At 40.5% G+C, this 19,741-nt stretch overlaps 3 protein-coding genes across 4 annotated transcripts; 1 reads left to right on the plus strand and 2 right to left on the minus strand.

Moving 5' to 3' along the window:
• Window positions 1-3,387: 3,387 nt before the first annotated feature.
• On the minus strand, window positions 3,388-11,120 carry znf653 (zinc finger protein 653). Of its 2 annotated transcripts, XR_014892159.1 has the most exons (11): window positions 10,816-11,120; window positions 10,345-10,385; window positions 8,688-9,005; window positions 8,054-8,580; window positions 7,790-7,967; window positions 6,697-6,781; window positions 6,457-6,568; window positions 6,264-6,378; window positions 6,081-6,180; window positions 5,483-5,867; window positions 3,388-5,376 (listed from the first exon to the last, which is right to left on the minus strand). XR_014892159.1 is itself a non-coding variant. In XM_085270302.1 (10 exons), exons 1-10 carry the CDS (start codon window positions 11,118-11,120, stop codon window positions 5,690-5,692), a joined length of 1,959 nt encoding a protein of 652 aa, XP_085126428.1. In that variant the 3' UTR covers window positions 3,388-5,689. The 2 variants fall into 2 exon arrangements, 1 of the variants encoding a protein (XP_085126428.1); XM_085270302.1 differs by having other exon boundaries at window positions 3,388-5,867.
• swsap1 (SWIM-type zinc finger 7 associated protein 1) lies at window positions 11,121-13,639 on the plus strand. Its single transcript, XM_085270304.1, has 2 exons — window positions 11,121-11,732; window positions 12,739-13,639. The coding sequence occupies exons 1-2, from the start codon at window positions 11,463-11,465 to the stop codon at window positions 13,297-13,299; spliced, it is 831 nt and encodes a 276-aa protein (XP_085126430.1). The 5' UTR covers window positions 11,121-11,462; the 3' UTR covers window positions 13,300-13,639.
• epor (erythropoietin receptor) lies at window positions 13,630-19,545 on the minus strand. The gene is made up of 8 exons (XM_085270303.1): window positions 18,523-19,545; window positions 18,274-18,409; window positions 17,844-18,010; window positions 17,349-17,500; window positions 17,104-17,260; window positions 16,865-16,952; window positions 16,645-16,732; window positions 13,630-16,522 (listed from the first exon to the last, which is right to left on the minus strand). Exons 1-8 carry the CDS (start codon window positions 18,626-18,628, stop codon window positions 15,779-15,781), a joined length of 1,638 nt encoding a protein of 545 aa, XP_085126429.1. The 5' UTR covers window positions 18,629-19,545; the 3' UTR covers window positions 13,630-15,778.
• Between the last annotated feature and the right edge of the window lie 196 nt (window positions 19,546-19,741).

Consider the following 19,741-nt stretch of genomic DNA (forward strand, 5'->3'; position numbering starts at 1 on the left):
TGCTTTAAGGAATGGACTGAAAAAAATGGCTATATATGAACAGGTAACTTAGAGGAGAGAAGATATCTTTGATCAGGTCTGGGGTCCCTTCTTGCACTACATAGAGGATAGGTCTGTTTAGACAGATATTGTGATATGTATTTTGTATTGGATGTAAACGTTTAGTATATGCCAGAGGTCAAGCTCAAGCTAAGTTTATAAATACTCTGTTTTTACTTTTTTAAATGTTTGTTTGTTTGTGATTTTGTTTTCACTTTTGTGCGTTATGGTTTTTTAAGTACTATTCAAAAAACAGGACAGAGACGTGACTGTATGGGGATAACTATTCCTGTAGTCAATGTTTTTATGTTCTGCTGTCAGACAAAAACATGAACAAAAAAAAAGAAAAATAATTTATTTAGAATTTAGATTGAAAAAAAATCATGTCACATCTGGCCTTTGACCTTTTCTCAAAGGCCGGTAGATTAATCTGACGGTTAGTGACAACAATACTACATAAAGCTTTCTAAAACTATGTTTAGCACTGCCATTGCTTGTATTGACAATATATAGACAAATAGAGAGTGATATATAGGGATTATAAATATAATATTCCTTTGACCTTTGACCTCTTCTTCAAGGTCAAATAAGGTCAAATGTTGAGAGAATGTCTTTTTTATATTTAAAACTTTGCTTTGAATTCTGCTGCCGTTGTTTGTATTGGCAAGACTTTGGAAATGATACTACTAAATGACATGTCTAAATATCCCACTATGTAGTTGGCATCCAAAGATCATGCCACACACTTGACCTCTAATTTCAAGTCTTCCTTTCTTTCAGGTTGTCATTAGAAAAAATGTGTTAAAGAAGAGAAATAAGAGAAACAGAATGAACTGCCTAGTTAGTTAGAAATATACTGCAGTATAATATTATATAGTAAACTCAAGTTATTCATACCCGATTATTTATAAATTAGAACCTAGTATCATCCATTACCTACTCCTTTATAAACTGAACATTTGTCATGTTACCCGTATCTGATATTTACTGCATCACAAACTTCTTAAAGTACACTTAAAAAGAACAAAGAAAACAACATGAATATGTACAAAATACAAAATGATTCGCATAAAAGTAAATACAGCAACACATTACAGTGCTGTGTCGTTAGTTATTTAACAAAAGTGAGCTAAAATGCGGTAGCAGTGTGTGGAAAAACAAAGCACACCCTTACAGCTTCCATAGGAATTAAAAGGGTAAGTACCGACCAGGTGCTGATAATCAAATGCAGTTGCTTAACTGATCATCAGCGAGTGTGAGCACCTCTATAAAAGCAGGAGTTCTGGCAGTTGTTTGCTGCTCTGCAGCTTTCACATGTGTGTTAACACAATATCGTATCAATATCTTCCAAACATCAGACTGTGCAATGCTCAGAAAAACTGTCAAAAAAAGACACCCCTCCCCCCCCCCAAAAAAACCCAAAACAAAACAAAACAAAACAAAACAAAACAAAACAAAAAAACAAAACAAAAAACAAAAACAAAGGTTATCTCTCAGACTCTACAGGCCTTAGTTAGCATGTTAAATGTTAAAGCTGATGACAGTATAATTAGGAACAGAGTGAAAAGGTGTGACTTGTTTATAAAACGAACAAACACCGTTTAGGTTTGCAAAGCTGCATCTGAACAAATCCTTTGGACTGACGAGACCAAAGTGGGGATGACTGGCTATAATGCACAGCGCCATATTTGGAGAAAACCAAACACAGCATATCAGCTCAAACACCTCATTACAAACTGCTCAGTTATTGCTGCTGAAGGTTATTCTACAAGCTATTGAATCATGAAGTATACGTTCCCCACTCTGCCGCTGGATTAGGTTTTGTTAAATAGAATAACACACATGCTGTTGTTCATCTGACGTTGTATTTACCTAATTTTAAGACCTGGTAAGGTCAAGATAATTTATTATGTCTTGAATCATATACAAACTTTAGAATCAACAAAGAGTTTAACTTGCTTTAACCTCCTAAGACCCAAACTTGTTTGTTAAAACTGAAATGACCATTTGCAGAAATTCAATTAACTGTCAGCTCACTAATAATTAACAGTGATTTTTATACCAAAGTGATATGAGCTTTTTCCCAATTGGACCAACAAACAAAAGAAAAACAAAACGATCTGTGTCTCGTGCTCAATTGGGGCACCCGATTATTCCATCCGAGCAGGGCAGGCCACCTATGAAAGAGGCAGGGAAAATATGGGACAGTGCTTTTCTATTATAATGTGAAAGAAGTTGTTTACCATGATGACGTACTGAGGGAGTGCCAGTTTGCACAAGCATCAGCAGAGCGGCTATTCTCTGTGATATTTCTCAGAACAATAGGACTGCTTCTTGACATTTAAATAGAGCTTTGTTTGTACGCATACACACATCAAATATATTCCGTCCTTCATTACAAAATCTTCATCACTACATTTGGTAGTCCTACTAAGGTGTCTGTTTATGATGTGTTTGTGCTTATAGAGTGGATGGAAACTGTTCATCTGTGAGTGGGGGGTATTTTTATTTCCCTTTCCAGTTGTTGCTGTTTGCCATGTCCTGTACTTCCTTTCCAAAGGTTTTGGTCTCATGAGTTTTGATTTCTGCTGCATCAGCAGTTCACGCTGGTGGTGCCATAAGGATAGCTTCTTGGCAAATTAACACTAATTGAGAACTGTTTAAACTTCACAGCCTAACCTGAGTATTGTTGCTGACCGTGTCCACCCATTTATGGCCACAGCGCACCCAAACTTCTGATGGCTGCTAACACACAACGTAACAAAGTTTAAATCACCTCAAACTGGTTTCTGTATATGAAAGCATAATAGGTTTACTTTAAATAAATGGAAAGTTAGTACTCAGCAAGGTGACTGCTCCTGAGACTTTGGCCTCATGTTGCTTACACTGTGACTTTTGTTTTACTTGAAAATCACACAAGCTAATAAAAAAAAGATCAAAGAGGGTCAAAAACCACTCACTCAAAATTGTTAAAGAAAGAAGAACAGATCAAAAACACTAGAAAAATGTTGAGTTAAGGCGCAGCAGATGTGAAGACTAAATAAATCTTGGTAGCCTATTGGATGACCTCATATTTCACTTGGAAAACCTGTAATTTCTTTCCTAAGCATCTCATCTCAATATTTTAATGTGACCAGGAGGATTCTAATGTGCCCCAAGCTAAACGTTTTACTGAAACCATTTTCTAATGTTCAATATTCTTCTGACTCACAGGGTCCAGATCCTGTGAAAAGATTTCATAACTAGGTGTCATCTGCATGGTTTTCATGATGTTGCTTATTCCTTATGCACACCCACTCAAAAACACACACATACACACACCCTGGGTTGCATTATGTAACAGGCACAAACAGCCTGCATATTAATCATGTGTCAAATAGATGTCATTAAGAAAAAAGAAAGAAATGGCACAAACATGAGTCATGGTGACATATTTTTTACTGATTCACCAGTTAGCCAAAGTGACAGAAGAGAAGAAAAAGTGCATTTTCTTAAAAAAAATAAAATAAAAATACAAAAAAAATATCACAGGACAAGAAGACAAAGGTGAATTTTCCTGAGAAACTGTCACATCAATCTCACAAGCTTTCCCATTGGACTCTGTCAAATAAATACTGCTCTCCCGAGCAACGCAGCTAACAGTCGCCTTGAGTGACTAAAACAGAAAAGCCTACATTTGAATTTGTACATGCAGTGTAGACAGACACAACCTACAGACCAGGTATGTTACCTGGATCGATCAGTTCTGTGATTCTGCCCATAAAAAGCAAATCGCTCCTCTCTGCAAACGTGCCAAAACCACTCTCTTCCAATTTGAATTTAGTTTTGGCGCATAAGCAGGAAGCCAAATGAAGCAAGTAGAAGGGTTGTGAATTAACTTTGTCAGGATGGATAAAAATTTGAATTTTACTGCACTGACAGAGAGCAAACAATAGTTGCTGTGTTTGAGGAGGCCATTTCCAACTAATCAGATGGCTCAGGACTTTAAACTCTAACTTGTAAATGACAAAGAAAACTGAAAATGGTCGTTTGTTTTCCAGGTCACAGACAGAGATACAGGTCTCCTTAACAGTTATGACTCATAGGTCAGTCTAGTGAGTCCATGGTGTTGTGGCTAGCACATTCATCTTATGTGCAAAAGATCACTAAATCAACTCCAGGAGGAGACACAAACCCAGCCTCAGGTGGTCCAAAGCTACTGTAGTCCTGGTACTGCTCCCAAGGCAAGATATATGCTAGAGTTGCACCAAGCTCACATAATATCTGTGCTACATTAAAACCTGCAGATTCATCAACTTGGAAAATACCAAAGGAACTGAAAGTACTTTCTTAGTCATTTTGACACGAAAGTCGATTTTACCAGGAGCACAGATGTAAGTGGTCAGAATGAGACTTCCAGGGATCGATTCAAACGTAGCAATGGTGCTTCGGAAAAGGACTGCAAATTTGAGTTTAGCTATATTAAAATCAGCTGAGGATCTTGCTTTTTAACGGGCAAAGCCGAGAAACCAATGAAGTATTTTTGTCCAGAGCAACCCAAATTTTCCTTTTTCATAAAGCTTATAAACTAGGGCTCGTCACAATGAACCATCCCTTAGTTAAGCTGTGATAAACCTAAGCTCCAGGAGGCTTCCCGTGATGCACTACTTTGACCTTTTAGCTCTATGCCATTAGTGTCTTTTGTCCTGTTTCCCACTCACCCACAACCAGTTAAAGCTGGCTGCCCCTCCCTGAGCCTGGTTCTGCTGGAGGTTTCGTCCTGTTAAAACAGAGTTTTTCCTTCCCACTTTTGCAAAGTGCTTGCTTATATGGGGTCGTCGGATTGCTGGACTTTATATTGACTTTACTATTTAAAGCACCTTAAGGTGACAGCTTTTGGGATTTAGCATTGTATAAATGAAACTGAACTGAATTGTTTAAGGAAACAGAGATCTTCATGGTTACACATGAAAAAATACATTTTTTTTGTATGTTTTCAATATGCCCTTTATGTAACTGCAGGACACTTTCCAGAGCCTACAAAAACATTTACTATTACACGACTGTCTGCTCACGCCAGAGGGAACAAATATGGTTGCTGAAAATAATTAGCCAAATCTCAGATCTAGAAGCATTCTGAATTGGTTCCCACAGAGTGGGGAAATACTACACGGTGTGTGGGCTGGTCATGAATGTGACCGGTTCTTTTACTTAATCTGTAACCCCAAATAAAAATGAACATGTAACAAAGCACAACCAGCTCAGAAAGCAACAGTTACTAGCAAGCTAGTTAACGAGCCTTGCTAATGTTTACAGCTATGTTTAATCACTTCTTCTTTTTTAATATCGGAAATTGTCCTGAAAAACAAAACAAAAACAGAAAACATATCAAATTAATTCTGACTGATTTTGCCAAGTCTGGTATGTGAACAGTTGCTTGAAATATTTAGGAATCACTCTTTACCAAATGAGGAAATTAGCCTCTGACACAGCATGCGTCCTGCACAGCTGTTAGTCCAAATCACTCCTGCCTTCATCCTCAGCCTGTAAGAACACGGCTGATGTTCATCGCCCTGGACGTGCAAGGCAATACAGACGCGGCAAAGTCTCTCTCTTCACTGGAAGACTTCCTTTGGTCTCGGAGGTGTCCAGCCAGTAATGCTTATGCACCTCAGGTTGCCTGCTTGTCTGGGTGACTCTTTAACTTGTGGAATTTGACACTGTCCAGCTTCTCGAACCTCTTGTCACAGAACTCACAGGTGAAGTTGTAGTGGGCCTCTGGAGTGTGTTTCTTCATGTGCCAGTTCAGGGATGCGCGCTGGCGACACTGGTAGCCACAGATTTCACATCTGACAGATGATGACGATGACGTGGGTGACAAGATGTATGTGAGAATGTTAATATTTGGGGCCATGTAATAAATTTAGCTCCCAGAGAGACTAGTGACTCAACAATTGCTCCACATTTTAATTCCAATATAAAGCAACAGTGATCTGAACTTCTCAGTGTTTAATTACTAAAAAGAGTAACAATAGGATCTATTTGAAGCATTAGTAACTTACTGGAGTGGTGTTTCTCCTGTGTGCGTCCGCCTGTGAACCTCCAGGTGATTTTTGCGTTTAAATGACTTTCCACAAGTCTCACAGATAAAATCTCTAACGCCTGTAGGAAGATTCATGTTTACATTTGGAAGTATATGCGGATAACACGCAGGCAATACACAGGGGTGTCTTTTGCGAACTCACCAGAATGGATGATCATGTGGCGATGCAGATGGTTCGACAGGTAGAATTTCTTTCCACAGCCAGGGTGGGGGCAAACCTTTGTCCTTCCTTTCCTGTGAACTAGGTTCACGTGATTCTACAGAGAGCAGACATTTAGAGCTCGCGTGTAGAAACAGAAAAAGCTCAAATGCAGAGCACGACTAATTAACTTTACCTGAAAGCTGCTAATTGCTACATAGACTTGACTGCAACCCTCGTACGGACAGTGGAACATCTTGAGCATCCCATCAGCCTCGATCACCGGGCCTCGTCTGCTTCTCTTTGACCTGACATTGCAAAAAGGGGCACAGTGGACTGAGCGGCACACTAAGGAGACCAACTTAAAACAGTGACCTGATGACAATGGCATTCTCTATTTGCTTTTAAGATGATGTTGAGTACGTGAGTCTCAAACCTGCTCAGACTCCTCTGCAGCTGTCTGTCACTGCCCAGCTCCAAAGTGTCAACACTGGGCTGCAGCAGTTGTTTGTCAGTCATACCTGCAGGGAAACGACAAGTAAATTCTTTTAGAGAAAACATAAAGACTCCCATTAGTCAAATCTGAGTGCTGGGAAGAAAATTCAAATCATTTAAGTCAATATCCAAAGTGTAAAGAAAACAAAATGCAAATCAGTGCACATTACACTCAGCTACTCTTTCTTGGTATTAGGTGTTGGCTGGATTTAGTCAGAAACTATCAGACTGGTGCTGCATGTTGCAGGAGAGCAAAAGGGATTCACACAGGTAATCTAGAACTTCCTGTTTTACAAAGTTCATGCCCACTGCGAGCAGTGGCGCTAAAATGCATGTGATTTAGACATATATACACTGGCATGAATTTATATAAATTTATATAAACATAATCAAATATATGCTTATATAACTTGAATTGACACATCTCAGTAGCACGAACATATCATAACATTCAAGTTCTGTGTTTTATTCACATGGAAATCAATGGACGGGATGTTTACATGAAACAGGTATGATTCAAATCTATATAAATATACTTCTCTGGAGTTTGCTGACACTAAATAAACCCAAAACAAAAAGAGGCACTTTATTGCATGTCCAGTGATGTCAGTTATGGACATGTGACAGTCTCTCACAGAGTCAGCCAGCAGACTTAGTGAAGCCGATTACTGTAAGCATCTTTTAAAAGTGGAAATCATTCCCAGAATGGATGTGATTCCTAATAGAACCTAAACTTTCACAAAATGCTTACAGTTTTCAAGATGTGCACAGTTGAATATTTTAATATTTAATTGCTGTGTTTTTATTAGGAACTTACAACAACTTACAACTTCAAAACTTCTTCAGAGCTTTTATGCTCATTTTTTAGCAACAAATGTTACATTTCAAACATAAAACATCAGATAATTTTAATTATGCTTTATTTATTACAATAAGACTGAACACTTTGAGTATCAAATGATCATCAAAAGACTGACAGATATAGGAACATTTCATCTCAAAGTCCAGAAATTTCGAGTTCCAAAGTAGCGCACCTGTCATGGAGTCCTCATCCTCTGCTGTTCTGATTTTCGAGTCAGCCGTGCACACCTGGTTGTAGGTGACGCCCCCAATGACGGTGCAGGTGACTTCCTCCACATTTCCGCCTCCCATGTTGAGTTGGATTCCCTCGGATGCCAGGGCTTCGTAGCTGGGGCCAGTGATGATAATTAACTAGGAACGATGGGAAATGTAGTTTATGAAAAAGAGTAACACACTCCTCCTGCAGTCTTATTTCTGTGAGATACTCGTTTACCTACCTGTGAGCCCTCCAAAGCCGTCCTCTGGTCAGGAATCTCACAGCCGGTCACCACCGTTTGCAGAGTCTGAGGCTCAAACAGTTCGCTCTGCTCTTGGACCTGCATGGTCGGTGGGACTGACAGTTCTGTCTGAGCACTCAGGCGCACTGAGCCACTCAAGCTCTGCGACAGCACCAAGTCCTCATCAGACTTGTCAAGTTCATCAGCTAAGGATGCCGTCATAACGCACTCGTAATCGTGCCTAACAGTCCTGACTTCCTCTTCTGTGAGGCGTTCTTCTTCCCCTCCATCCTTACCTTGCCTCAGATCTTCAGTCTCCTCCTCTTCCTCTGTGGGGACGGAGTGAAAAGCCGCTGTGAGGGAGCCTTGCTGTCGCACCATCTCCACTTTCCAGATAGGCTGCCCTGTCAGCGGAACATCCTTGGAAGAGGCCAGTACGCTGGCTTCAGGGGTTGGAACTACAACCTCTTCTACCTGGCTTACAGCTTCCTGATGTTCCTCAGAAACATCCACATTTTCTCCCACGTCTACAAAAAGAAAATGATTAATAAAAGGGCAAGTTGGTCATTAAGAAATGTAGGATTTACTGAAGTCTACACAACAAAACAAACACTTACAGTACGATTCTACACACCTTTCAACTGTCTGTGAGCCTCCTTCCTTCTCTTCCGGCTTACTATGTTTTTTGCTACAGACACGTCTGTTTTGACTGCACACTCTCCATCGCTGTCCCTGTTCACTCCCTCCTCATGCTCAGAGTCACTTGCCTCCCCCAGAGGTGAGAAAAGGTATTGCACAAACGAGTGGTTGCCTTCACATTGCCAGACTGCAGTGGTGGAGAAGTTGGACTGGGTCTCTAGAGCTCTAAGCTGGGGCTCGTGTGGGCAAGAGTGCGAGTGCTGCTGGTACCAACACACCAGGCTCTGGAGGCTGGACACACATTGCTTCCTGCCTGAGCGTATATGCCAGGGTGCGGGGTGGGGGGCATATGAGATGGATGATGAATGGCAGATTAATTTTTGTTGGATAAACAGTTTATAGAATGAGATTAACCACATATCAACTAAGACTCAACACGTGCAGTAATAGCGTACATGAAAGTTGATTCCTTAGCAAAGAAGAATAAATGTTGAGTCAGTGTAAACATCCATAAAGCAAAAAGATTTAAATTTGGTCACAGTTGGCTTCAAGGTGACCTTTCTTTTTGCAGAAATGCTGCCTATTTTAGATCACTCCATGGAAGTCCTGGTCTAACATAACTCTTGCACTAGATCTCCTCCACTGAAGCAATGCTTCAAGTACAAGTTCACTTTGGTGAAGCAGGGATGCAAATGAGGCAAGTACTGCAGGTAGTGAAGAACAATATTGCCCTAAGCAGCATGATGGCACAACAAGTGCCAAAGTGCCACAGATCAGGAAATATCCTGATTTCTGATTATTGAAGGATTTCTCCATGCAGCACCACAGAAATGAGCATGCTTCTCAGGCTTTGACATGGAAGACATCTTCCAATGTTTGAAAGTGTCTTCTGAGTTGCAGACTTGGCTCTAATGACTGGTGAACGTCTGATCAGTCTGACACAGATATGACTGTTTGCTCTATGCCACAGGTTTGAAGTAGATGGATAATTTGAAGATGGAGGGTGCAAGCGTGCAGAACAAGACACCTATGGTGTGATCTAAGAATAGTAGCAGCACTAAAAGAGGTGCACAAAGAGATCAATCCCCTTGAAAAGGAGACCAGCCGAAATTTAAAGAAGTTCTAGTTGTTTGACTGCTTTGATTACATTTCACATACAATTATGTAATTAATACTATTTTTATTTTTTCATTTTTCATAACATGTTGATAATGTTGAAAACTTGATTTTTAGTTATAAAACATTAGAAAATGCAGTAACATTTGCATTCACACTTAAACATTATGAGAAACATTTCATGCATATCCGCTTTAGGATAGGGATTTGTGTTGGGATGTGGCACTGTACTCAAGTTTTATGTTGAATAAGTAAATAAATACTCACACACTGCTTAAAAAATAATGACAAATGTGTAATACAATACTCATTTTAAGTTATAACCTCAAAACTGTTCTTCTGGATCTTTGTGAAATTTTGGATCTTTATTGTCTGTGTATTTAACTTGATGCAAGCACTTTTGTCTAGAAAACATTTAGGCAAGCTCCAGTTTGATACACCAAATAACTGAGCCGCTTTAAACAGACTTCATTCCCAACCTCAAACCCTACGTGCTTAATTTGGAAATATTTCCATGTAATAATGGCTCCACACACCTCTTTTCTGTTTTGCCGAGACTTCTGGGGCAATCTTCTTCCTGCAACACAGAAACACATCATTTGGAAAAAACAGATTAGTCACAACAAACAAACAGTACTTATCTAAAGTTGAACTATTGTGCTTTTGCTTGCTTTTTATCATACTGTTACAATGGTGGGTACTCGTATTAAATATGATGTTACAAATTGCAACATTTATTTCAAACCTTCCGTTTGCTATATGCAGCAAATCAGGAAAGAGTTGGCTTAAGGGGAGGGGGAGTGAGAATGAACAGTGAACTAGGACATAAACAAAGATTATTTTTGAACAGTGAATTATGAAAATATACCCTCGTGGAGTCCAGTTATAACAGTAAGTGCCCTTTAAGATTAAAACTAGCACAAATGTGAAGAGCAATGTCTGACAGAAGAAAACAGCTAGTCAATATACCACTCTGATTAGATAACGTGTCTGCAGCACATTCCTACCCGCAGTATTTCTGCTGGTATTTTTCTCCATAGGTGGAGTTGAGTAGGATGAGATATTCTGCCAGCCCGGCGTCGCTCAGACCGGTCCGCCTGCGGAGATCACTCCACAGCTTGTGCGACTCTCCGAGGTACACCCTCCTGACATCGTACTTCTTTCTGGATTCCAGCCGCCTCTGCGCTCGGTCGGAGTCTGTGAGCCTGGGTCGCCCCCTACAGCGCCTCAAAACACCCTTTCCTTGCTCCCCGGCTTGGTTTGTGTCCAGGGGAGCCTCCACTTCTGCCAGCTGATGCGCCATCTTGGCCATAACAGCTGATGCTTTGATTATCCGACATGCCGGAAGTTGTGTAAGGACTCGCAGGAAACACTGATATCAATGCATTTTGAGCTCGTCTTCCTCGCGCTATAGATTCATAAACTTTGCGTTGGCAATATCTAGTTTTTCCTTTTAAGCTAGGCGAAGACATCGGTGAAATGCTAATAGAAATATGAACCGTGTGGACCGAGCGGAACGTTACAATGGACACAATGCGTTGCATCCGGACTACAGTAGCACGAACACCATCGTGCACCATGTAAACAAACGCGGGAAGCTTGAGCCAGAGCATCATTTTTGGTTAGTAAAGCGTTGATTGTGGGATTGTGACACATGGCTGATATTTTGTCGCTCGTTTTTCGGACGTTTATGTCACAATCCGATTTAAAGAAGGACGTCAAAGTTATTACTCCGTCACCAACGACCTGCAGCACCCTGGTGGTCGGAGACCACAGCCTCAGCCGCTCCGTGCTGCTTTTGGCTTCCGTCACAGCTGCCGCGGAGATGGGCATAAAAGTGATGTTCTTTACCCAGACTCAGATCCAGAGCCTTCCACCGTCTCTGCAGAGATGTGTTCCCAACCTGAGCCCAGAAAGTCTAAAGGTAGGGGTCGTTTTATGTTTAAACTGTGCCCAAATTCGCAAAAGCTTGTTTTTTTCACTACTCGTGATAAACAACATTTTAGTAGCCCAGGGTGCCTTGTGTGTTAGTGTTTTGAGGGTTGTTGTCATGGAAGTTTTTTCATCTTCCAACATAGGTGCTTGCATTTTATTTAATTATTTAGTCATTTAGTTGCAGATCATCCAATCCGTGAATGCTATTTACGTTTTATGATATGAATATATAAACGTTACAGACATTTGTAAGTGTTTAAAATGACATTTGAGCAGACGTGATACCCCTCTTTTTTTAACTCCCGTTTTTATTGTTATCTGTTAACCTTTTTGGGTCAGGGAAACAAATAAATATTATAAGAAATAACTGAGGTCTAGTTTAGGTTGAAAGTGGTTTAGGGTTGCAACACAGCAGAAAGACACCAGCCACTGCCATGGTTACAATTACTGTACGGCTCAATCAAAGCACATAATAATTTAATACACTTTTACAACCATGGATATGGTGCATAATTTTAACTGGTCACTGACTTGTTAATATCTGTTATATCAATATCTTTGATTGCAGTTAGAAAATTAGAAACTCACATGTAATCACAAGTAATTGAACAATTGAGCATTTATTACCACGTGTCACGTGGAGCTGGATAAAGCAAAAAACACTAGTATTATAATTGTGTTTTAAGCCTTTGTAGATGAAATGGAGCAGGTTATGATTATAATACAAAACAGGCAACAATGCCATAATAATTTGCTGATCAATTATTAAAATGTCAAAACAATTATTGCCTGAAAAGTTACCCAGCAATTAAAACAAAAATGTAATTGTAGCCCCAGATTTAAAAAGTATTTTAGGTGTGATAAAATTAGGTGGTTAAATCAATAATCTACCATGATTTATTTAGCTTTTCATTTTTTGTGTGTTTATGTATTTATCATTATTATTATTGTTGTTGTTATTAATAATCTATTTATTTATATATTTTTTGTCAAAGAAAATCAAGTTTTCCTATCCCAGGACAGTGGAGGAACTCCTCCAGCAGGTGGCTAGCCTTCATGAGCCTACCAACACGTCCCCTACACCTCCTTCACTCATCATAGTCGACAGACTCGAGAGCTTCCTGTCTGGTCCTGGGGGCAGCAGCCAAAGTGGATTTCACCCTGGGGAGAGGTCTTGCGCTGCGCACATTGCTGCGCTGCTGTGTGACACTGCTGCCTTTCTCACGCAAGTCCTGGAACAGCGGGGTTCAAGTTCAGCCCCCTGCCGCATTATTGCCTCTTTCTTGTCGGAGGTGAACGCTGGTGGGGATCCATCTGGAACAGATCCTATCCTTGATGTACTTGACCGCTATTTCCAGGTACGCTGTACTCTGGACCAGGACAGCGGCTATGAAGCTACAGCAGCTGCTGTACAGGAAGTGTGGCACATTTACCTTTCTGGGAGAGGAATCACAGACCCTTCTTTTACTGAAGACTATAACGACAGGCCAGGTGTAGCCCAAGAGTGGAAGCTCTTCATTTTTCCTGATGGTTTAATGGAGTTTAAGTTGGTCTGAGAGAAATTTTGTGTAGAGACGGTAGTCACAGCTACATTACAGTGTCACAGGATTATCAAAAAATGGGGGGAAAAAGCTCTTCCTTTCAGATATCAGGTAAAAGGACCATAACAGCTGTAACAGTACAATATTTAATGAGTTTGAATTTTAAATGACATGAAGGTTAATCAAAAACATTAACAGTCTTTACAAAGACGTTTAAGGAATGTGAATGTCTTAAACTAAACAGTGGTTTTCCAACATTTTTGGCTGAGAGTGCCTTAATAACAAGTCAAAATGACACAGAGCAAAAAGTCTCTAAAACACATTGTAAATTCCAATAAACACACAGTGTAATGCTTTTCTGTTTGTCTTTCTTTTATCATAATTTGTGAAACTCGAGACTTCAGTAGCTGATATCACATTCAAATAAATTACAAAATGAAAAAGTTTCTCTTATTATGTATATTTAAGCATAAAGAAATACACATTGGGGAGTTCCCCCTAGTAAAGAGCTAGATCCTGTTTGTAGGGGAAAAGACAACTTTATTATAGAAAAGCTTTCGCAAACTAACTGAAAGCTAGCGAGTTGTCAGTTTTTGCGCTATAAAATTTGTTTTCCTGCCATTTCACACTTTGCTGGACTAAAATAATTCAACAGTGTTGAGAATCGTGCTTTTAGAGTAACTACAATTTCAGTTGCTAGATGTTATTGAGCAACAAAATCAAACAAGGATGTGCAAAAGTATGGAAATCAATTTTTTGGAGTGATTGATGAAAATGGATATTGGCTTAAAATGTCCCCACGCCCTGCATTAGTAGTGGTTACTAGATTTCTTTTACTTCAAGATCCAAGGTTTTCTTGGAAATGGCAGCAATTTACAGATTTGATCATCCTCTCAAACAATTGTGATAAAAACAGAAAACAAAAACTGTATTATTATGTACAAGTACAGTGAGTTTCACACTTGGATATGATCCAAAATATCCAAAAGTTCTTAAAATTTAAAAAACCTCAAATGAACACCTACAAATAACATATTAAAAATATATATTACTTATCAAAAGCAAAGCCAAAATGCAGGAGCAGTATAGAAAGACTGAGTACACCTGTCACTTAAAGCTCGAGAACTCAGATCAATTCAATTATATTTTTATAGCGTCAAATCACAGCAAGATTGCCTCATGGCCCTTTATATTGTGGGGTAAAGACCCTACAATAATACAATGGAGGTTCCATTAACTGAAAGAGGGCATGCTTTTTCATAACTGCAGATGGCTGCCAGATTTGCCATAATTATTTTTAAAAAGACAGAGAGCGTTATAGATTTTAGCAAATGTTAGCCAAGCTAAGTTTATTTGTCGTTTTGGAATATACACTTGATGCTGAGTAATCTGAGTTTGAAAAAAAACAACACAACTTTCTTTTTCACAGCAGTGATGATGAAAAATTAAGTAGCAACAGCTGTGATGACGAGCTTGTTCTTGCACAATGATGATGTTTGTACAAAGTTTCTTCTGGTAATTGGATGATTGAGTACGTAGGTGCTATTTCACAGTTTAATGTCGGTAATGATACAATTTATCAAAGATTGCCGAAACTTGAAGTTTGACTTTATAACAATGTAAAAAATGTGAAAGTCGCATTACTTCTAACAAGAAGACATAACTCCTACTGCTTTGTTCACCTAAAATTCTGTTATGCTGCACGGAAAGCATTATATAGCGAATGCTGCTCTAACCAAGCAGCATGAACTGCTTTAAGCAAGTTCATTTTTGTCTGTGTAGCTTTTGTGATGTGTGAATTAGGGTGCTAAACGGTGCCACATGCTGAGAAATATAAAAGCTCTATCAGCTGAAAATTATAAAATTTAGTTAAAGCAGTACATTTATTCTATACCTTAAACATGATATGAAAACAAAAGTATGCTATCAATTAATAAGGAGAATGGTGTTAGCTGTGCCAAGTTTGTACTTCTTGCTCCTTTGCACCTCTGTGAACCTACAGGTTTTTTAACACTATTAACACTTACTTTTGTGCAGTCTTTCACAAGAATACCCCGTATTCATTAAATGCTATAAAAGGAAAACTGCTATTATATTGGCAATAGGTTATGAATAACTACTTCCTTATTTACCATCAATGAACAGTAATTAGATAGCAAATTAATTATATTTGTAGAATATGGTGCAGACTGCAGCATCAGAAAGTGCTTTATAGTGACTAATAAAGAACCAGTCTGCTACCAGTATGCATGCTAATAAGAAACCTGTTAATGGTCAATATGTATGCCTTAACATGAAGCTTTACAAAATTCTTCATGGTGGAGAAACTCAAGAAGTTCAATCCCTCAGTGTCCTGTACAGAGTTCTTTAGCTTACACTGTGGTGTCAGTCACCTCCCCAGTTACTTTTGTAACAGTTGATGGGAAGCCATGTTGCCTTGGGTGAATATCCAAATTCCCTTACAGAGTCTGTTTTAAAACAGTTTAGCTTCCTCTCAGCCATCACCATGGACAGGGTACTGCCTCACCAAGAAGGGTTTCCTGTGAGCAGGGATCATGTTCTTGTACTCGTTAGTGTAGACGGGCACTTTTCCATTTTCATCAACTCTGCTCATGGGGCTATAGTCCATTGAGACCCCAGAGTCTGCCACTGCCATGTAGGTGTACCCGGGGCCCTTGGCCATCCAGGCATGGTTTGGGTACTCAAAACTGGACTGGGAAGAAATGCAACCTGATCCAGAGCTTTGAGGCGCTGATCCCAGGTCAGAGTGAGATTCACACAATGCTGTATTTCCAGAGGGAAAAAGAGCCTCAAGGGGCAAGGCTTCCTCAAGGTTGCTATCCACGCGCTCATCGTTACTGTTGTTGTTGGCACTGAGGGTGACGTAGGTGTCTTGAGACTCCAGCAGAGAAGACTGCGAGCAGGGAACCTGGTGCTGGTGGAGTGCCCGCAAGCGGTCCAGTAACCAGTGGTGGTGCGGTGCGGCTCTTTCCCCATCTGTCTCGCCATCTAAATTGTCTTTTACCAACAGTGCTCTCTCTTCAACCCCATTCCTCAATTCCCTGCCCTCATTCCTGACTGCACTCAAAGCTCTAGAGGCCTTGGGTGGCAGAGGTGGAGAGGGCAGTGAGGGGCATAGGCTCAGTTCTGAGAGTACTTCCAGAGGAGAGGGGCATTCTTCTGAGTAGATGAAAGCTGGCGTCAACCACAAACCTCCATTGGTTTGCCCTAACCACTCCTATAGAAAAACAAAAAGAATATGATGGTGTTGATGTGAGCATGTTACATTAAGCTCAAAGTGTCATTGTGCCAGGCTAAGGCTCAGTCTGCATGGCTGTAGACTCTTAATATTTTTCTTACCTGAAAGTTCCCACCATAAATGGTAAAAAGACCCTGAAATTTGCTGTCAGGAGTTGGAATAGCTGGCCAAATCTTCTTTATAAGGAACCTAGAAAAGGAACAGACTCTTAAGATATATTTCACAACTTGTGTTTTCTGTTATTGCCACTTAAAATTCTTGAAGGACATTTTTTGAGACCAGACAGTAAGCAATCTGTTTGTGTGGGCCAGGCTGACTGACCTATGATGGGACAGGAGCATAGCAAGACACAGGACAATGAAGATGAAAGAGATGATGAGCGTCAGGGAGATGATGAGTGGATCAAATTCTAGGGGAGGAACAGAATGATCAATGTGTGTTAGATCACTGAATACGGTAAAAAAAAAAAAACATGGCATCATTTAGTCCCTTTCATGAGTTGCCAGTGCTTTTGGGGTACATAATACATTTTTGTTATGCATTTTGATGTGAATAACCACCTGTAGGAAGAGTTTCCATGAACACTGGGTCACTCCAAGCACTCCAGTAGCCATTGTAGCTAACTCCATCCAGTTTTACACGGACTTGAACCTTGTACTTTCTACTGAACTGCAGGCCTCTCAAGATATATTCTGAGCATGCCCGGGCCACTTCAACCTGCAAAAAAGCCCCAAAAAGTCCATGTGCGGCCATCATTAAACCTGCTGCTCAGAGTTTAATGTTCAAATGGGTGAGGCTGCTTTACCTGCCCAATGTGGCTGTCAGCCAGAGAATAGAAGACCTCATACATCATGCTGTCATCCATGTACTTCAGAGGAGGTGGCACCCAGCTGACATTCAGCTGGCCTTGCTGACCTGTGCTGCTCACTGTTACATTAGCAGGAGGATCCAGAAGAACTGCACACAGACATAGAGTTGCATAGCAGTTAAGGGAAGACTGTTCCCTGCAAAGTCTCACTTTGAAACACTTCCCCTCAATCTATAGGTACCTTGATGCAATGCTGCATGCATACTTAGTAGAAATGGGCAGATGATGGCAGTTATTTCAACCTACAGTACACAATTTTGTTTTTAGGCACTCAGCAGGTGCATAGCCCCTTTAACCATCACTTTGAACCATGTTAGTGCAGAATGTAAGGCACAAATACTTAAAAACGTATTTAAAAAGCATTAATCTAGTGCTAAGCTTTGCAGAAGTTGTTGGCAGGAGCACCGTTTGCAGAAAAAAAACATCACTTACAGACGAGTTCGATGAGGAGGCTGCGATTGTGTATCAGTATTCCCTCCCGATGAACTTGGATGTCCATTTGGACAAACATCTGAATTCGGTTCAGATGGCATACAATCAGCATTTTCCCACCTGCTGCAGGGACGGCACTGAGGGGGCACCTGCTGCTGTTTTCATTTCTGCTCAGGATAGAGGAAAATGGGAACATTGTGATAATAATATTGTATTTTAGTTTTTGTTTTGTAAACAAATCAAGCATTTGGATTATTTTTTAATAATAGGCTCTGGAACTGAAGCGGTAAAAAAAAACCCTAAAAAAGTATAAGGGGTATCGCCTGAAACCACCCTGAAATACTTTCATTGTAGGTTGTGTAATATGAAAAGAGATAAAAGGAAAAATCACCACATAGACTCATTTTATCTAATAATAAGTGTGACTTACTGGTAGGTGTATGTAAAGGAGTACTGATGCACAGAGCCAGCTCTCTCCTCATCTTCCTCCCAGAAGCACGTGAAGTCCTTCCTCCCTTCAGCAAAGCATTTGGGGGTTTCTGGTTCTTCTTTCAGGAGAATGGACACTGAGGGTGGCAAATTGGAAATGTGAGAGCACTATGTGAAATGGCATGATAGGAGCACACTAACGCCTTCCTGAAAAGTTCCAGAAAAAAAACAAAACCAAAAGATGCCTTACCTTTCTCCTCGAAATCTCGAGCGTCTTGGAGGGTGGAACCCGCTCGCGCGATGCAGGCTATCGCGCAAAGTGCCAACAGTCTTCTCAGAATCTCACATGTCATCATGTCTTCTCGGGGAACAGAACGACCTCGGCCCTCTATTGTCCACCTGCATCACCGGAAAACAACCTGCCACAAACACATCTGCCGCAGCTCTCTCCTCGCTTGTTTTGTGTTTCGATACCATGCATAGCGCTGCGCGGTTATTACGCGCCTGCTCGTGAGCGATAAGGTGCTTATACGCCGAGCTGTTTACTTTCTCCTTGAGTGAGAACAGAAGAGGTGGGGCAAATAAAGTCTTTCAGAACTTTTTGGCATGGTGGGCGGGAATCACGCGCTCATTGATGTTTACAACATGTTTGCGACGTCTGAGATCTGTATTGCGTAAAGGCGCGCAGATAGAGAGTTCGATCGATAGATAGATGGTTATTTAGATGGATAGATAGATAACAGCCCTTTTTGAGGAAATGGTGCGCAAACACTGACTGGCCCGAGGAGGTGGTCTGTAGTCCCCTGCTGTCTCCTGGGACAGTTTCATTCCTGCATGTGCTCATGTAACAGAAACCGCTGAGTACCCACTCACACTCTGTACGAAGCAGGCCTAAACGGTTCCTTATCTACTCACTGCACCCCCGTGTTTTCTTGGTTTGGCTAGTATTATCAGAGGTGCAGACAGCCCTGTTTCTTCACCCAAGATAAGTAGTCTCAGCCCATCCCCGTCAGTTTAAATGCAATTCAGCACGTGTTTACATCACTTACAAAGGGCAGTATGATGACTGTGAGATGGGCACCGACGTAAAGAGCTACGTTTTGTTTAAATAATGACACATTTGCATACATTTGCTCACTTCAGTTTCACATCCCTTCCAGTCAGCTAAGTGAGAATTCTATTTAGAAGCAGAGGCCTCCCTTGCATAGGGAAGGGAAGTTGTGTCTTATGGCAGGAAGAAGACGTCTGTATTGTTGCGGAGGACAAGGACAGAATGTGGTTTCTCTGTTTCTTCAGATAAAACAGATGTTTGGGGTTAGGATGTGTGATTCCTGGTCATAAATTAAACCTTAGATGTAGCCATGACCGCAAAGACACGTGTGCAGGTTTCAGAACTCATTTATGAGCTGAAGAGACTATTGTGCTCCCCCCAGTCTTTTTTGTAGTGAATATATTCTTTATTTTCATAA

The sequence above is a fragment of the Mchenga conophoros genome, linkage group LG4, assembly GCF_057382185.1.
Source record: "Mchenga conophoros isolate Kocher_MC1m ecotype Shallow Benthic linkage group LG4, M_conophoros_male_GT1.1, whole genome shotgun sequence".
Taxonomy (NCBI): Eukaryota; Metazoa; Chordata; class Actinopteri; order Cichliformes; family Cichlidae; genus Mchenga; species Mchenga conophoros.

Coding starts and splice junctions, on each gene's coding strand:
- znf653 (XM_085270302.1), bottom strand. CDS start 11,120: ATGGCCAAGATGGCGCATCAGCTGGCAGAAGTGGAGGCTCCCCTGGAC. Junction 8,581..8,687: donor GGCTCACAGACAGTTGAAAG/GTGTGTAGAATC, acceptor TTCTTTTTGTAG/ACGTGGGAGAAAATGTGGAT. Junction 6,181..6,263: donor CCACATGATCATCCATTCTG/GTGAGTTCGCAA, acceptor ATCTTCCTACAG/GCGTTAGAGATTTTATCTGT.
- swsap1 (XM_085270304.1), top strand. CDS start 11,463: ATGGCTGATATTTTGTCGCTCGTTTTTCGGACGTTTATGTCACAATCC. Junction 11,733..12,738: donor TGAGCCCAGAAAGTCTAAAG/GTAGGGGTCGTT, acceptor TTTTTGTCAAAG/AAAATCAAGTTTTCCTATCC.
- epor (XM_085270303.1), bottom strand. CDS start 18,628: ATGATGACATGTGAGATTCTGAGAAGACTGTTGGCACTTTGCGCGATA. Junction 17,501..17,843: donor CCTCCTCATCGAACTCGTCT/GTAAGTGATGTT, acceptor GTCTGTGTGCAG/TTCTTCTGGATCCTCCTGCT. Junction 16,953..17,103: donor CATGGAAACTCTTCCTACAG/GTGGTTATTCAC, acceptor TTCCTCCCCTAG/AATTTGATCCACTCATCATC.